We start from the raw sequence: 17,458 nt of genomic DNA, 5'->3' as shown, positions 1-17,458 counted from the left end.
CACCACATCTGACAAAGTCATTTTAATGGAAAATGTAAAATCCTTTTCAACTTCAATGTACAAAGCATGTGTAACACTTGCACTTTTAACAAATTAAAGCAAGCCAATGTTTTAAAAAAATACATCATTGAATGTATATATGTATATATTTACATAGCATATTAAGTTTAATATTTAAGCTTTAAAAGTTCACATAAATTTTACCAAAATGAGACAATTTTTAAATAAATTACACCTTTTGAAAACGTTTAATTGTACACTGAATAGCTTCAATAAAATACTGAAGTGTTTGTATTTAATATCTACTTTATATACTTTATATTTTACAAAGTTTACAATTATTTGGCAGTAATTTTCAGATTATGACATGACTGCTGTGCGGACTCAGCAAGATCCCAAATGCAGGCAATAGCTGGTGTTTGTGTCCTACTGTCACAGTAACTGTCTCAATGTAGTGAAAAAGATCTGAATTATTTTAGCAAACTGTACAAGTCACATTTACATCTGATCAACAATATAGCATAGAATTTTGTAGTTTTTTCCAAAAATAAATACATCATCTTAAATCTTTGACATTTCATAAACTTCATGTACATTATAATACAGACAGCAGAATGCCGCTCAACTGTTTGCAAGTGGAACATGGAATCACAGTGGCTGTGATATCAAGCTCTTACTGTCGCAGTGTCACTAACAAGAAAACATGATGACTGTTTTCTTGGCACTGATGGTTTGTGAAGCTTAAATTGTGTATACTTGTTCATAGATCAGGTGAGATAACCTCTGAGGTGATGCTGCCTCTAAAAAGCAGAGTGTGCTCAGTTCTCATCCATATCTTCCATTTCATCTTCGTGAATCTTCAAAGCTCTCACCATTTCTTTAACTGCATGATACAAGATATTTTTAACCTGCAACAACATGGAACAGATTTTATTAAGGCCTACGACCTGAGGAACTCTGCAAAGATTAGGACTAAGCTCAAAGCTTAGTGGATGGAAAAAAAAGAAAGGCTTCATCAAGCCCGTGCAAAAGCAACAGCTTTTTACATATTTTAAAATATATTTTAAAATGTAAAATGTAATGTGAAATAAAATAAGCAGCTCAAGGGAGAGTCATTTAGAGCCCTGGTATTCATGCTGCTGCTCATTGTTATTCTGTGTGAACAGCAGCAAGGAAGTAACTCCACGCACTGCTTGGCATTTCAATAAGCCTGAGCACGCCCTGCCTTCCTAGCTGCTTCCAGAGCAGCATTTATTTCCTACCTGCAATTTATCATCGTAATTGATTTCTTCCTTTGACAGCCTCAGCTCCTGTGTTAAACGAAATGACTGTACAAGATGTTCTGGAGACACAAAGTCTTCCGTTACTTGAACGCAGCTGTGAAAATTTTGCACCTATCCAAAAGAAGAGACTGATAATTAGTATTTGGGGTTATTCTTTGGCAGAGGTACCTGAGAAAAGAGTGGGTCTTGATATCCCTTAATAACAGCTTTATCAGACTAACGGGGATCTTTATGGGTAGAGAGCAATTACATTGGTCTTATGTGTTTGACTATCTAAGTTGGCTTCTGCCAAAAGGCACACTTTGAACACTGCACAGCTGCCTGTGCACCGGCACTTCCTGCAGTCAGCTCTGGCATTATTTTCACTCTGATGTGTTGTTCTTCCTTTCAGCAGCTGCATGGGCACTGCTGCTGCCACCACAGCCTCCCCAGCTCTGTGCAGGCACTGGATCTGTTGACCCCCACTTGGGAGCAGCCCTGCCCTGAAGGACTTGGTTCCTCTGGCCACACACATACCTGCTGGAAGCTATCACATTCACAGAAAAGGAACTGCCAGTGGAAATACTTGAAAGAAACAATCATGAACACAGAAAGGGGGAGGCTGAGAAGTAGGGGGAACATTCTTTCTCTGAACATTTCTTCTTACTGGCATGAGATAACTACTGAGGAACGGACACCATCTCCTACTACCCAGGTCATACCTGGAGGACAGGGCAAAGGAATTGCTTCCTCACTGTGACCCAACTACTAACTCCAGTTCACACCCTTCAGAAACATTTGCGTTTTCACCCCTAAACCCTTACAAACTACACTGCAATTTGTAATTCAGCATGTCAAAACCCTTTCTACCCCAAAATCCAACAGCTCCTCACAGAAGCTGTGTAACGTCAATTTTAATTCCTAAAACCTGGGGGTGGGGAGGCAGAACCTCAGCCATCCCAGCAAACACCCCATCCCACCCTGCTAAGGATAAATGGAGATCTGTGCATTTTAAAGTGAAATCTAGAAATCCAGAGTTTCTAAAGGCATACTCTAAAATCTCCATTATGGTACCTAACATTCAAATAAACCACGGGGTCTACACAGTTGAGGACACAGGACTTACTTAAAAAATTACTTTTCAATGTCAGAGGTCTTCAAAACCTCTGCCCAAGTCTGATTTTACACAGCAGCTCCCCCCACCTACAGCTGAAATCCCAGCAGGTTACACCCAGCAGTCATGTAGCACACAGGGTTTTTGATGGCTCATCATCAGGAAGAAAGCAGTCCTGGTCCCTCCTGAGAATTAATCAAAACAGAAGTAATTCTGGACATGAGGTTTTGTTGATGCCACACAATTTGCAGAAATCCAGGGGTGAGGCAGCAGCTGCAGAAGTGCCACCATAAGGTTTCCACCACGGAATTTCCTACAGCTTGAGATGAGGCTCCTCTGCATTGTGCAGCTGGCAGCTCCACCCCCCTCTCCTCCTTCACAGACTTACCACCTCTTTCAAGTCTCTACCTGCCAATGTTTTCCTTGCCAGACAATGCAAATCTCACAGCACTCATTCACTTTCTCCTCACTAAGAAAAGATTTTACTTACTCGATATCCCTCCATGGCAGAATAGGAAACATTTGCTTCCCTCAGACCTTTAATTATGCTGTGCCTTAAACCTTCTTTTCCCTCCCTTTCTGTCCCTGTGTGAAAGTTTGCAGGGACAGATTTTACCTGGCTGGCCCAGTACTTAGCATGGGAATGCCCTGCTGACAGCCTCCAAGCAGTTCTATTTATAATATTTATATCACAAGCTGATGCAGTGACACACACATAAAAACGTTTAGCAACAATTCCCCTGGGGTTTGTGGGACGAGGAGTGCAGCACTCCCACGACTGTGCCACTTCCAGCTGAACTGAGAACAGCTTCACACCGAGCCCACACAGAGCAGACTTTTTCCAGCAGGGCCCAGAAGGCAGCTGCAGTGCTGGAAAAGCCTCAGACTTCGGCTGGGACAGGGAAAGGTAAATGGGCAGGGAAGAAAGGGCCACCCAGCCATCCTGATGGCCGCAGTATCAGCCACTTCCTGCAAGGCTGAGCTCTGAGAGAGCTCTGCATATGCAAAGCCCAGACCCTTATCCTACAATCCTTATTGAAACACTGCCAGGAGGTCATATTACCTCCAAGTATGTTATTTTACAATATATAATTCTGCTGTTAAATCAAGATAATGCCCCTATAAAAAACAACATTATAATAACTTCCACATTTCAATCACTGACTCCAGTATTTCTAGCTTTTAATTTTTAGTTAAAATATTTTACCAATTTGGAGCAACCAAGTTAAAACCAGGGAGGCCATCCCTAGAGATGTCTGTGATACAGCATAACCCACAGTGGAGCAGTAGAAAGAGTAAATCTTTCAAAAGAACAGTACCAAGACCCTTTTTTAGCTGAGAAAGTTCCAAGGAGAGCTCAGGGGCTCCCTGTCACAGGTGCCACAGAGGGAACAAGGCCCAGCCATTAGCAAGATAAGAACACGGCTGAGCTCCCAACCTGTACAGCCAAGAAGAAAGGAGATGCCCCTCACAGAGCATTCAGGGAAGCATCTGCAGAGGTCACTGGTCCAAACCTGTACCTATTTCTGGATTCTCCTCCTGAGAGAACAATTCCCTCTACAAGAGGAACTGACAAGGCTGCCCTGCCCCTTACAGCTCACAGGACAGCCTGTCCCTCCCATCCTACCCAGGAACAGTCTGACTTTGCCTGCTGCAGTCATCACAAGAAGGATGTGACTGCTGTCTGCAAGTACACAGAGAGGGGGAGAAAGCTGGGAAGCAAAAGGAATGCTATATGCTGCCATGAAATGCTAAGAAGAAGTTACTTTAAAAGCAAGACATGAAACCATCAAACTGGGGAAGATGGAAAAACAATATACAGAAGAAATACACACAACCTCCTCCAGATTAGGGCAGTAAATTCTAGATGAGCATGTCAAAAGCAGCAGTGTGCCAACAATCCTAACTGGCTCCAGAATGGAAGTATCAGAACTACACTTACACAGTAACCACAGGCAGCCAGGCTCCCTAGCTCCAGCCTTCAGTCTGATTTCTTCTGTTCCGCAACATTACTCATGAGCAAATAAAAATGTTAATTTGCCACCTAATTTAGCATCAACTCTCACCCAGATTTAATAATTAAAAGGTTCAACATGTGCATGTAAACCTGAAACACTTAATGTGTAAACTTAACATGATATGTATTCTTGTGCAGACTTATTTTTCAGTTTTTAAATGTGCTTTGTATCTCTGAAGTGTTGCTGGTGATCCTTAAGGTCAGTATTTACGCCTCTGTACAGAGAGAGCACTATGCACACACATGAAAGAACACGCTGCTTTTATTTCCTCCTACGTGGCAGATTCACAGGAACTTCTAACTCAAGATGAAAAGGTTCTCAGCTTCACCCACTAAGGTTTAAAAACACCATGTTATTAACTCCTTAGCGCCAGAAGCTAGAACATTACCACTTCAAACACAATCTGCAGTTTAAAGCCAAGGTGATAAAGATAAGAGTGGTCTTAGTTTTGGTCCTTAATCATATGAAATACAGGGAAGCCTGGAACAGTCCCACTACTTCATGTTTTATATTCTGTATGCCTTTATGTAACGGCACATGTTATACAGAACGGATTTCTGAGTACATTTGATATTTCCCCTGGTTTCCCTTTCCACTCTTCTATCTGGGATATATTTCTCTTGTTTCATGACATCAGAGTAAGGCTGCTGGAGGATGCAGTACATGACTCTAGGAGTGCTAACCTCTTTAGACTAACAAGAGCCAAGAACACCAGCAATGTCAGATGTTCCTCCACATTTGTGAAACACCACCAAGTCCCGAGTCATTGTATGTGGGAAGGCAACCTACACCCTCCTAGGTTTGGGTCACCAAGGTCTATTTGTGGCTGTCTGGGCTTTTTTCTTTCCTGTGCCAGAAAACAAATGCACATAGACCATGCAGAGCTATGTACCACCACATCAAACCCACCCAGAAACTCAGTGAGATGAGGAGAAGCCTAGTCCAGATAAGGCACCAGTTGCTTCTACTGCCTCACCAACAGACAGAGCATGGATGGACAGAACTTATTATTACTGCACCCCAGTCAATTTTTCAGAGAAAACCCCACTGTCCTGGCCACAGCAACATGGTGATGCATTGCTTCCCCTCTGCCACAGCTGGAAGCTGATCTGCAGATTGGAAACTAAACAGCACCTTCTTCAGAAAGGCTTGGCCTCACTCGAACCCACAGGGAGATCAATGATTGATCTTCAACACAACTGCAGGGTGCGGTTGCTCCTCATTCCTTGACAGTCAGCGACCTCATTAGCGGTGCTTGACAGCTGGCAAGACAGCAAGCCATTTCCTGCTGAAGCAGGAAAGAAAGAAATCTATAATGGCCCAAAGAACCTCACCTAAACAACTGAGCTTTCTTCCTCTTTTCACCAAGGTGCACCAGAGTTTTTGTGAGGGAAAAAAAAGGCCTAAAGGCAGTAACAAACCCTTTGTGCCAGGGGTCAACTGAAGCTGACTAATATAAATTCATCCTGTTTCTCCAGAATGCCCCACTGAGGATACTTTTCTTACCCAGCTAGGGAATAGATTAGATCTGCTCAGCTCCTGCAAAGGTGGTATCACTCCTTCTCATAGTAAGAAAAGCTGCTGGAAAGGCAATGATGACTCCTAGTGATTGATATACCTTCTGTATTTAAAAGGAACTTAAATGTGGCATGGGAAAACAACCAAATATCTCTTACAGAAACACCAGAACATCCACTATAAGTCTTCTATGGCTAAAGACAAAAACAGTGACACCTGATGTCCATATGTTTTTACCTGCTCAAGCTGCTCTTGCTGCCCCTCCTTGATTAGGTTAACTTCTGGCTTAGAAGAAAAAAATTAGTAACCTGACTCTGCCATAACTAGACTCTGTTTAGAAATTTGCTACAGAAATGGAAAGTGGAAAACAACAGTTAATAATGGTTTGTTCATTTGTAATTGTAAAGCAAAAAAGGAACTAATACTTAAGGCATTCAATTTAATGAATGCCAAATTAATGACTTAAGTCATTCAATGAAGGTATTCAAACAATTCAAACACTGTAGCATTGGGTGGAGATGGTCATACCTTCCCAAAAGCACATCCAGAGAGGAAGGAGTCTGGGCAGGCTACAATCACACTCCCACCATGCACACACTCATAAGCACGCCACGGAGAGCTAGGAAGGGTCACTGTATGGAATTCCAGTGGGGTTTATTGCAGCCACACACTGAAGTGGTCCAGCAACAAAGACAGGGACCAGTGCAGGGTGCAGGGATATATATGGGTTTGAGGGGGTGGCTCCGAGGGTCAGAGTTCAATAGGAACAGGGTAAAGTGCATAGGCGGGGTCATGGAGAGGGAGAGCCAATGGGATAACAGGGGCAGAGGATTGCAGCAAACTGGGGCCAGTGGGGAAACAGGGAAGGGAGAACTTTCTAAGGAACAGACACAGAAGGTAAAAAAAGGGAAGGGACAGCCCACAGGCCAACTGGGTACATATAACTGGGGTACAGAGAACTGGTGGTGCAAAGAATTATGCGAAAAGCTTTTTCCTTCTACTTTTATATGGGGGAAAACCTTCCTTTTATGCTTTAACTTTACACCTTAGAGACCTCCTTCCACACCATCACTGCCTTTGGCTCCAGAGCCTCCACACTACACCAGCAGATTTACCTTATTTTACATTCCTACATGCTAATAGATACTAATAAAAAAATAAAATGTAATTGAGATGTATCCCTATCTTTGGAAAAAAGTTATTTTACAGCAAATGTGCTATTTAATCCTGTATGGCTTTAACCTAAGGTACATTACCTGATGAAGTGCTCCTGCTGGTAGAATAATAGCATCACCAAGGAACTGAATAACTGTGCAGGTTTTTACTCCATATTCTTCAAAAAGTCTTTGGCGAAGTTTTTTGTTCACATACCAACTCTGATCACGGATTGGATCATGCTCCGGTAAAACTTCTAGGCCTTGCTCCTTTGCTATCTGTTAAGTACAGAAAAGATGCCAAATAACTTCCAAAAGAATCAAACGTTTTGCTGATTAATTTTACGTATACCCACCTCGCCAATCAACACCATTCAGTTCCCAATACCCAAACAAGAACTCCAGCTAGTGACAGACCCTGAAGGATCTGAGAAGTCTCACTGAACTGAATACATCTGCAGCGCTCTCACTCCAAAATGCAGAGGTTTAAATAACTTGGCACAATAATCAATTAATAAGCAACATGCTCTCTGTGTGACTTCTTTCATCCAGAAAATAAAATCTGAGCTCAGGAGTTCCTATACTGCCAATTCTCGGGCTTACTAACTTCTTCAATTTTGACACAGACACACAACATCACTACCTTAGCTCAGGAAAAAAAAACAGCCAATAAAGCCAAGGGTTGTAGTCCTGGGAAACTAGTGGTGACTCTGCTTGAGCACAGGACTGGACAGAGAGACCTCAAGGGGCCCCTTCCAACTTCAGCCATGCTGGGATAAGAAGCTGCTTTCATACCATCCTATGAAGGTATTCAGAAAAAATGATGAACACATAAAAATATTTCCTGAGACTGGTAAATGGAATTGCACAAGCATTTCTCATCAAGTGAGCCACAGGGGAACAAATACTACTCTTAATCAACTGCTACTCAATCAATCCTAGTCACTAAAAGAAAAAAGTAATTCCATATAAAGAACACAGACCTAATGCAACTGTCATGAGTCATGAAACAAGTATGCCACTAAAAACATAGAATTCTTTTGTTTTTATTTATTAAATAAATGTAATTATGTGATGCAGACCTTGAAACTCTCCTTGAATATTATCACCCTTCTAACAAGATACTGAGATTTTATCTTGCCAGCAGCAAAGCAGTCCCAATGCTTACCCATCAATTAATCTCCAATTCAATATCTCCCAAATACCACCACTCCTAAAATACAAGGCTACACAACTCATTTGGGATACCAGAGCAAACTGTGGTAGCATATGACAAAGTTCTTTACACAGCATCCTAAATGCTTCTGTTTTAAACCTGCTGCTCAAATAGTTTCACAGCTATTCACAATAGTTTCATAAGTGCTCTGAGAGAGGAAATGCTGAACACTCCCTATGTCCATCTATTCTTTTGCATCTGTGACTTCATTCATAACTCTTCTTTTAACTGAAAAGCCACCACCTAATTTATAAGCATCTACTTTTTGAATGAACAAAAAAGTCCTGCTGTACAATTCGTAATCTCCTTGAATTAGCTTCGTTTTATTTACCAGTTCTCATTTTCCCCCATAGTTCAGGCAGCCAAAGAGCAAATGTTTGAGTCACTGGAGGACAGCTGCCCTGGTAAAGAAACACTGCTTTATTGTCCAAGGGAATATTCACTGCTAAATTTCTTAGGCTTTTCCTGCTCACAGCAGAGCCTTTGGCCTCAAGTTTGTTTATGGACCCCTTTGCTGCAGCCAGTTAAAACTCATCTGATCTCTCCTCAAAGAAGAAGACAGTAAAGACATCGACTTGAGCAATCACTTCAGTGATACTTTGGTATTTCTGTGTCATCTATCAAGGCCACCTTCCAGAACACAAAAATGTGCTAAAGACAAGGCACAGAAAACTGCTTCCAAGATGGTATCCCTACATTTAATGCATTGACGGATACTCATCCTAGGTAATAACCTGAAAGGTTCTGATGTGGCTCTAACCTATTGATCACATGCCACTGAAGGATGTTCTGCAACACAGCCAGGTAAGTTTGCCACCTTGGGGACGTTATCCCACTGCTTCCACCTTCACCAAGAGCCCAGCCACATTCCTTGCGCTGACTGATGTGACAGAGTCCTGGGAAAGATTGGTGGCCACTGGGTGGTGAGGTCAGGGGATCTGGCATGGGAAAATTCACAAAAAGTTCAGCAGCAATAATACAATAATGGATCAGTGACAGAAAAACATCATCCCACAAATTATTTTTTGTATTAGAGCAAGGCAAGAGTAGATTTCCATGCCCTCCTGAGCCTCCAGTTACAGACTACCTGTCACTCTTACAAAGTGAACACACGTTACATATTTTATTTGTTGGTGATGCAGCAGGTCAAGTCTAATTTATTTTATGTACTATAAAAGAATGAATTTTCTCTAACATCGAGATGGAGTTTGTGCTTTTTGCCAGCCCCCTTGGATTTGTCAATTACTTAGATTATATTTATAAATTATGTGTAATAAATCTAACCTTTTGAAGAAACTCTCGGATCTTGTCAGCATCTTTGCCAGCATAAATGTGCCATAAAGCACCAGGTAATTCACTTGAATCTTTCAACCGCTTCCTTAAAAGATCATCCAAATCCTCTTCTTCCAACTTCTTCAAAACTCCTAAGGTTCAACAAAGATATTCTTTTAATGTGAGAAGGAGAAAAAACATTGAAACTAAATACCTTCTTTTCAAATTTCTTGTATGAGACTGAGCAGATAAAAGTTTGCTGAATACAACAGAAGCCACCAGGTGATCCTTCTGTTCAGTAACTTGTTACTAGAACATGAATGCAATGGATATCTTAAAAATACGTTTAATTTTTAAACTTTTTCACATTTCCTGAATTCAACAGAACACAATCTCCTACCTGAAATAAACAAGCAGGGCTGGTACCAAAAAATGAAAAAATGAATTAGTGTTTTCCTGCAGTCAGCACAAACAGTGCTTAGCATGCTGTTGTTGCAGCCAGAGCTCTCCCAGGATGCTCAAATTTGCTGCTATTAATTCAGTGTATACACAAGTGAAAACAAAGCAAATGAAAGACAAGCCTTACTGCAGCTCTATTAGTCACACCCAAAATCTACATTTACTGATTATGGAATAAGAGGACAAAAGAAAAAGAGCAAAGAAACAAAACTATTTCAGTGATTTAAAGACTGTTTCACATAAGCAATAACCTTCACAGAGACGACTAACATACACCAATCTAACCTCTCCAGTACTGAAAAATTACATTACAGCCCAAATTCAATAGAGTAAGCACAACGTATCTAGAACAAGCAGCATAAATAGAAGGTTTGGCTAATACAACATCCTGACATAACTGCTAGAACCAGCACAGCTTCCAGAGAAAATCCTTCACCCTGCACTTCCATCAGCTATGCCAGTCTCAGCACAGGAATGGTGCATCAAACATACATAATGGCAAAAAAAGTGGAAAGAGTCTGAAGTATCTTTTCATAATTCATGCACTGCAGTGTATTTTGTATAGAACTAATGTGTGTGCAAAGCCTTGAAACAAACAACCTCCCAGCTGTAAGCAAGTTCTTACAGATAACTTTCGCTGCCTTCCGAAGAACAATGTCAATGTTAGAAGGGCAGAACGTTCAGTCCATCTACACCTCTTACAGTGAGTGAGCTTCACGTTACCTGATTTGGAAAGTACTCCATTTCCTCTGGCTATGCCAACATAAACAAGGATGTTAACGACATCAGAAACTTCAATATGGAGATTTGTGGTTCCTATGTCATGGTCTTTAGTAGCAGCCACACCTATGTGACAAGATAAAATTAAGATTTGTTTGTATTGCATATTCAAATCAGAACATGCAACAACAGAGAAGAAATTTCTGAAGTATACTTGGTATCACTGAGATAGACAAAAACATTTTTGGTTCACCTGCTAAACAAGGAAACATTGCTTTGTTACCAGAGTCCTTGAGATTCTTCCTTAGCCCAGGTACTTGTCCCTACACAGCATTTGAGTCAGAACAAAATGTTTCAGCAGAATAGTCAGAGACATTTCCTGACCACTATGTTCCATTCTTCTTCAGCCCTTCAGGTTGTTCAGGGCAGAGTACAAGTACGATAAATACACAAAGTTATCAGATCTGTCACTTTTATGTCTGGCTGTAATAGAGTTCTTAATCAAAATAACACCCAAGGAGGAAAATTAATTTTAGTTTTAAGAAGTGGAAACGAATATTCTTAAGTCAAAAAGGACATTCTGGAACACTACACCATAGAGCAGTATTACCTCAGAGTAGCATTAATGACACAGTTCTCAGACCCATGCCATTACCACTATTGTTAATATGCTTCTTTCACAGGATATCTGGAGAACTTTTAAAACCAAAGCCACTGTGTCACAAATTACTACTTATTTCTTGTCCTATTATGGTAATTTGTAAAACAGAATTGAACAAAATTCTTTGCAAAAGAAGGAGCAGACAGGAAGTGTCTGAGGGAATCAACCTTTTCTAAACAGGTTTTTGAGTGTAAAGCACACAAAAAAAATTATGAGAAATATGATGAGATTCATTTATGACCAAAATTATGAACACAATAATATCTCATGAAGTATTTTGTCACATATCTATCACTGTGTAGAAGCAATTAACCATTTATATGCTTCAGAAGACTGTAACAGCATAAGAAAAGATGGAAAGGAATGGAGAAGCAATGAGATTCTCATGGCCCAGGTGCACGTACTGTTAAACACCTAAGTCAGTCAGTATTTCCCCTACAATCAGTGAACAATTATCCTTCAAGAAAGCTCAGCTTTCTATCAAGCATTGTAATGTGTGATATTCTACAAGTTTAAGGGAAGAGGTAACTGCTGCACTTGCAGGGCAAACTCACCATATGCACTGCATAGTCTGGGTCCCAAATCTGGACGGACAAAAAATCCTGGCAGATGAGAAGCCAAGTTTAGTTTTCCTTCTGGACTACAATATTCAGGCAAGGGTAAACTTTTTAATAAGTCCTCATATCTGGAGGTCAAAAGAAAAAAATAATATAATTGAATTTGTGCCATTATGTAGAGAGAGAAAATAGAAAAATACTGACTTAAGAACGTATAATATTAAACTCAAAATACCTTGCTGGCATCATGGCCTTGAAATCTTCACCAGAAGGCCAGTCTTTCAGTTTTAGTAGAGCTGTTTCTCCATTTTTTACTTTCTGACGTTCTGTAAGTAACAGAAATAACTAAAAACTAATATACTGTGGGCATTTTACTTTATTAAATGAAAAGATAAACATTAAACTTGCCAAGAATCAAAATTTCATGCATAAACAGGAGACAGCTGATTTCAAGAATGATACTAACCAAACTCAAATAGTTAAGTAAGAAGGACATTTGTCTAGCTTCTTAGTCAGACCTAGCTAGTATAATAGCACATCCTTAATTCTGCAGAAATAAAAAATGCAACTTTCCATCACATTCTCTGGAAACAGATTACCTAGAAGTTTCTTTTTAAAGTTTCTTCAAAGCCTCAAGATCCATAATGATAATTTTTAACTGCAGTTTCTAACACTGATCATGTTCAGAATCAATACCATAATAAATTTTAAGGAACCTACTTGAAACATCTTCAAAACCATCCCAAAACTCCTTGACATTGGTGTTTGAAATTATACTGTCCTTGCAATTCAAGATATCAGCTTGCTGGTTTCCAAAATCCAGACTGATTGACTCTGCTTTCCACAGGCTGAAATTCATTTTTTTATGCATACCGGATACTAAAACAGGCTGTAAAGAATAAAATAAAATAGTTTTTTAAAATCAGTACTTATCCTTTCTCAGGTGGAAAAATTAACTGAACTGGCATACAAATGTGTCTGGAACACAAATGGAAGACCTTGGCCTTCAGCACTCATATCAAAAGGCGTCACCTCTTTTTGGAATCTGAAACTCCGCAACAGAAGTGTCTTATTTATCATTAAACTCAAGTTTAACTACAGAAGGTTCATCTGTGGGCTATACCTGACAACCTTTCTTTGCCCCCAGTTTCAAACATGGAGTTAGGCATTTCTGTCCTTCAATACACAACTCCCCAGAGCTCATTCCAATGTCACTTTGCCAACCAACCTGCTCAATACCTACCCTTCCTTGTTTCCAGCATTCTTTGAAGAGCTTCCAGTTGTTGCTGTTTTTATGATCTCTGAGCCACAGAACATGCTTATCACAGATCCACGAATACTGGATATCACTGTACTGTTTACTGCAGTCATCCTGAATAGGTTTTTTATCATCTTTTGGCTCGTCTTTTATTTCAGATTTTATATTTATCTTTGGTGCTCTATTTGGTGGAATCTTGTTTTCTACTACTGAAGCAATTATGTCATCAAGAATGTTTGGCATAGTCCTTCCACTCTTGCCACTCTGTTAGATAACAAGTATATGCTTAAACAATATAAAAGCAACTTAATGCAATTCCTTTTGAAAGAGAATAACATTTCTGATGTTGTATCTATTATCACCATATACAAAACCAAATAAAACATTAATATGTGTGTGTGCATATGAAGTTTTAATTATGCATGAGTATTTAAAGCAATACACCTGTAAGACTGCTCTAACTGTAACATGCTAGAACAGATTGATAGAGATTTTCAAATCTTAAGAGAAAAACTGTGCATCCTGTAAATACTTACCACTGTTCCTGTAGAGTAAACTGGAGCAAAGGCAATGCCAGCATCTGTAGAACCCAGACGCAGTTTGCCTGCTGTTGTAGTTAACAGATCTCGTAAGGTTGAGCCCTGCTCATTGTTCTGGGATGCAGGAGGGGAACTTTTACAGTTTGGGGACTCCAAATTATCCTGGTCCTTCCCTTCCTTTGAATGTTTTCCAGAAGGACATTCTTTGTTCTCTAAAACAGAAATAATCATTGCATGTTTACACTGTTGTATCATGATGCACACACAGGAACAGCACCAATATCCTGCATTTCCTACTGGTGTTAACAGGTTATGCAGCACTAGTGCTTTATTCACCTGGAAACACACCAGAGGATGAACTACATCCTTCAGAACACAGTGAAACAGTGTGACCAAGCAAAGACCTTCCTCAGCATCTCAGACATGCAGCTGAGTGAATACCTGTCTCAAGTGAGAGATGCTGTATCTGGAAATACTTCCACACACATTTCACCAGTGGATCTTCTGGTGATGGATTCTGATGCCATCAGGGAAAGGCACTGTAGTTCCAAGGTTGGAATCAGTAGAGAAAGGAACATTGTCTTTTCTTTTTTGTGAACAGCAAATGGTGGATTTTTTACTATTAATTCAATTACAGAATCACACAGAATCACTGGGCTGGAAGAGACCTTTAAGAACAAGTTCAACCCATGCCCTGACTAACCTCAACTAAACCATGTCACTGATTGCCACATCCAATCTTTTTTTAAACACATCCAGGGATGGTGACTCCACCACCTTCCCCAGGTGGACAATTCCAGTACTTCACAGACCCTTTCCATAAAAAACTTTTTCCTAATATCCAACCTATATTTCCCTTGATGCAGCTTGAGACTGTGTCCTCTCGTTCTGTCAGTTGCTGACTGGAGAAAGAGACCAACCCCCACCTGACTGCAGCCACCTTTCAGGAAGTTATAGAGAGTGGTAAAGTCACCTCTGAGTCTCCTTTTCTCCAGGATAAACAACCCCAGCTCCCTCAGCCATTCCTCACAGGGTTTGTGTTCCCAGCCCCTCACCAGCCTGGTTGCCCTCCTCTGGACACACTCAAGCGTCTCAAAGTCTTTCCTCAACTGAGGGGCCCAGAACTGGACACAGAACTCCAGCTGTGGCCTCACCAGTGCCAGATACAGGGGAAGAATGACCTCCCTGCTCCTGCTGGCCACACAATTCCTGATCCAGACCAGGATGCCATTGGCTTTTTGGCCAATGCTGCTGGCTCACGTTCAGCCAGCTGCCACCAGTACTCCCAGTTCCTTTCTGCTTGGGCACTGTCCAGCCACACCATCCCCAGCCTATAACACTGCAGGGGGTGACTGCGGCCAAAAGGCGGGATTCAACACTTGGGCTTGTTAAACTTCATCTTATTGGACTCTGCCCATCTATCCAACCATTCCAGGTCTCTGCACAGCCCTCCTATCTTCCAACAGATCGACACAGCTTCCAACAGATGCTCCCAGCTTAGTGTCATCTGCAACATACCAGTAGTGCCCCCAAAGTCATAGACATGATATGACAACTTCAAATATGTACCTTTTTTTTCTTCTCTGGCTTTTTGCTCTGCAAGATCAGCCAGCCAATGCAGTGGGGACTGAGATTCAGGCGGTGTTAACTTGCTCTCTGTGCTCACATCACTCATTGGACTTGCATTACCATTTGTCTCAGACTTTTGAGGAGTATTCTGCTGTTGAGACTCAGGCATACACAGAGAAATTTTATTACTGTGGTTAAGGACATTCTGCAAAACCTGTAAAGAACAAATTTATTTTTAACTACATAGCTTCACTACAAGGTATTTCAAAGACATGGGTAGCATTTAACCCCCACATAAGCACACTAAAACACAACTTGTACTATTTAAATACGAAAATCCACCAGGATCAGAACACTTCAACAAGATGCAGTATTTTAGACTCACCTGAGACACACCATTCACTGCAGGGAGCTTGCCAGCTTGTATGCTCTGCTTGGTGGTGCACTGACAGTGGGATTTAATTTCAAATTTTTCTCTAATATTGTGCATAGCATCTAAAAGATCTGTCAAAACTAAAGACAATTAAGAAGAAAAACATCAGTAGCTGTCAATCATTCTGTGACCCTCTTTACAACACACACACACTGTGACATTTTAAACTATTAAAAATGCTGAATTTACCACTCAAAACTACTCCAAAATGACTGCCCAGATTATCTTTAAGCTTGTGCAGAGAGACATTAAATTAAGTAATTGCACACTACTCTTCTGAATAATTTAAGCTTTAGTGGGCATTCCCATTGCATGGCACACATCAGGCAAGTCATTAATTATCTGCTTCTCATTGTTCAATGGGTATATCATTGCTTCATTCAATTAAACCATCAGCTACAGACTGAAGTGAGCTATGTCTTGACAAAAAAAATCAGTATGTGAGCATAGAAATGAAGGCTGTTTGGTAATGTGTATGCACAGAAGAACAAAATTGAGGTTAAGTAGGCAGGCTTCATTGTGCTATTTCCAGACGAGTGGTCCACTTTCACAATTTAAAATTAAAACCAGTTTCAGTCTAGAACACCTGGGAAATGTCAATTTGAATTTGTTATGAAATCTACCCAGCCTTAATTTCTACCTGAACTTACCTACAACAACCCATAGAATAATGACTGGTTCTGTGTTTTCAGCTTAAAATAACCTGGGAATTTACTTAGTATGTTTAAAGGCACATTTCAGTTTTCTCTTTTCTGGTCTGTATCAATGCTGACAGAAATTTTGTGCTAACAATCACTACACCATACCTTCACACTACATATAATGGTACTGCTTCAGAGAACTTACTTGGTTGTAAGCAGAATTCTGAATCTAGCTAGTTTTATAATTCCTGCTTAGTTTTTCAATTATCACAAGTTCATTCACTGCATTTTGCGCAATCATCTAAACCAAAACATTTCTTTTCTTTTTTGGGTATGAAACAGACAACAGTAAAAAACAAATCCCCAAAAATCTATTGCCTCAATGGTACTATTTAAAGGTTTTCTTCTAACAGCTAATGTCAGATTTATTAAGTACATTCTGATTGTTTTATTCTGCCCTGAAAAAAATACAAATCCATCACAAAAAAGGTCCTCAATTTCTTCACTGCCTGTCCCCAAAACTCCCCTTAACAAATCTGTCAGCACAGTCCTCTTATCATCCGTGCTCAGTGCTGGCAACTGCCCAGAACCACTTGCTTTCTTGCAGCGATTTAACCCAATTCCCAGGTTTTTAAATGGAGAATGAGAAGTGTCAAGAAACAACTCTGGCTGCTCTTCACAGAAAGGCCTGGGAAAAAAAAGCTTCTGTTTGTTCACATAAGGTCTTACCAGAGCCTGGAATAATCTGCGTTGGCATCAGGTGCTTGTGATCATGAGGCTGCCCCTTCACACACTTCATCCAGGCATACAACTCCTTATCTGCAAAATAGTATTGCCAATGTTTTACTTCCCTTATGTTGCACACAGACAGAGCTAAGGTCTTTCAGACTGATTTTGGTTAAATACATTTCTCTGCACATACAGGCCTTCTGTCTGGGTATCCAGTGTGATGCATACAACACAGCTGCTTTTCACATTAACGAACAGAGTTTTAACACCACTGAAATCTGAAATAGCTGCATCTGTAACAAAAGCCCTTGCAAATTACCTCCAAATTTCAAAGTGTA

At 40.4% G+C, this 17,458-nt stretch overlaps 1 protein-coding gene across 6 annotated transcripts in view; it reads right to left on the bottom strand.

Moving 5' to 3' along the window:
- Positions 1–7: 7 nt before the first annotated feature.
- The window catches only part of JMJD1C (jumonji domain containing 1C), a 175,351-nt gene continuing 157,900 nt past the window's right edge, over positions 8–17,458 (bottom strand). For all 6 annotated transcript variants that reach the window (XM_058842033.1, XM_058842034.1, XM_058842035.1 and 3 more), the window contains 13 exons: positions 17,121–17,210; positions 15,703–15,830; positions 15,318–15,531; positions 13,746–13,960; positions 13,195–13,473; positions 12,672–12,840; positions 12,187–12,277; positions 11,949–12,079; positions 10,737–10,859; positions 9,567–9,706; positions 7,169–7,345; positions 1,263–1,394; positions 8–908 (listed from right to left, as the gene is read on the bottom strand). In XM_058842033.1, coding sequence (XP_058698016.1) covers positions 819–908; positions 1,263–1,394; positions 7,169–7,345; positions 9,567–9,706; positions 10,737–10,859; positions 11,949–12,079; positions 12,187–12,277; positions 12,672–12,840; positions 13,195–13,473; positions 13,746–13,960; positions 15,318–15,531; positions 15,703–15,830; positions 17,121–17,210 — 1,979 coding nt within the window. In that variant the 3' untranslated portion in view covers positions 8–818. The remainder of the gene's footprint in view (positions 909–1,262; positions 1,395–7,168; positions 7,346–9,566; positions 9,707–10,736; positions 10,860–11,948; positions 12,080–12,186; positions 12,278–12,671; positions 12,841–13,194; positions 13,474–13,745; positions 13,961–15,317; positions 15,532–15,702; positions 15,831–17,120; positions 17,211–17,458) is intronic.

This window comes from Poecile atricapillus, chromosome 6, assembly GCF_030490865.1.
Source record: "Poecile atricapillus isolate bPoeAtr1 chromosome 6, bPoeAtr1.hap1, whole genome shotgun sequence".
Classification (NCBI taxonomy): domain Eukaryota; kingdom Metazoa; phylum Chordata; class Aves; order Passeriformes; family Paridae; genus Poecile; species Poecile atricapillus.
This window is presented reverse-complemented; position numbering and strand designations above follow the sequence as displayed.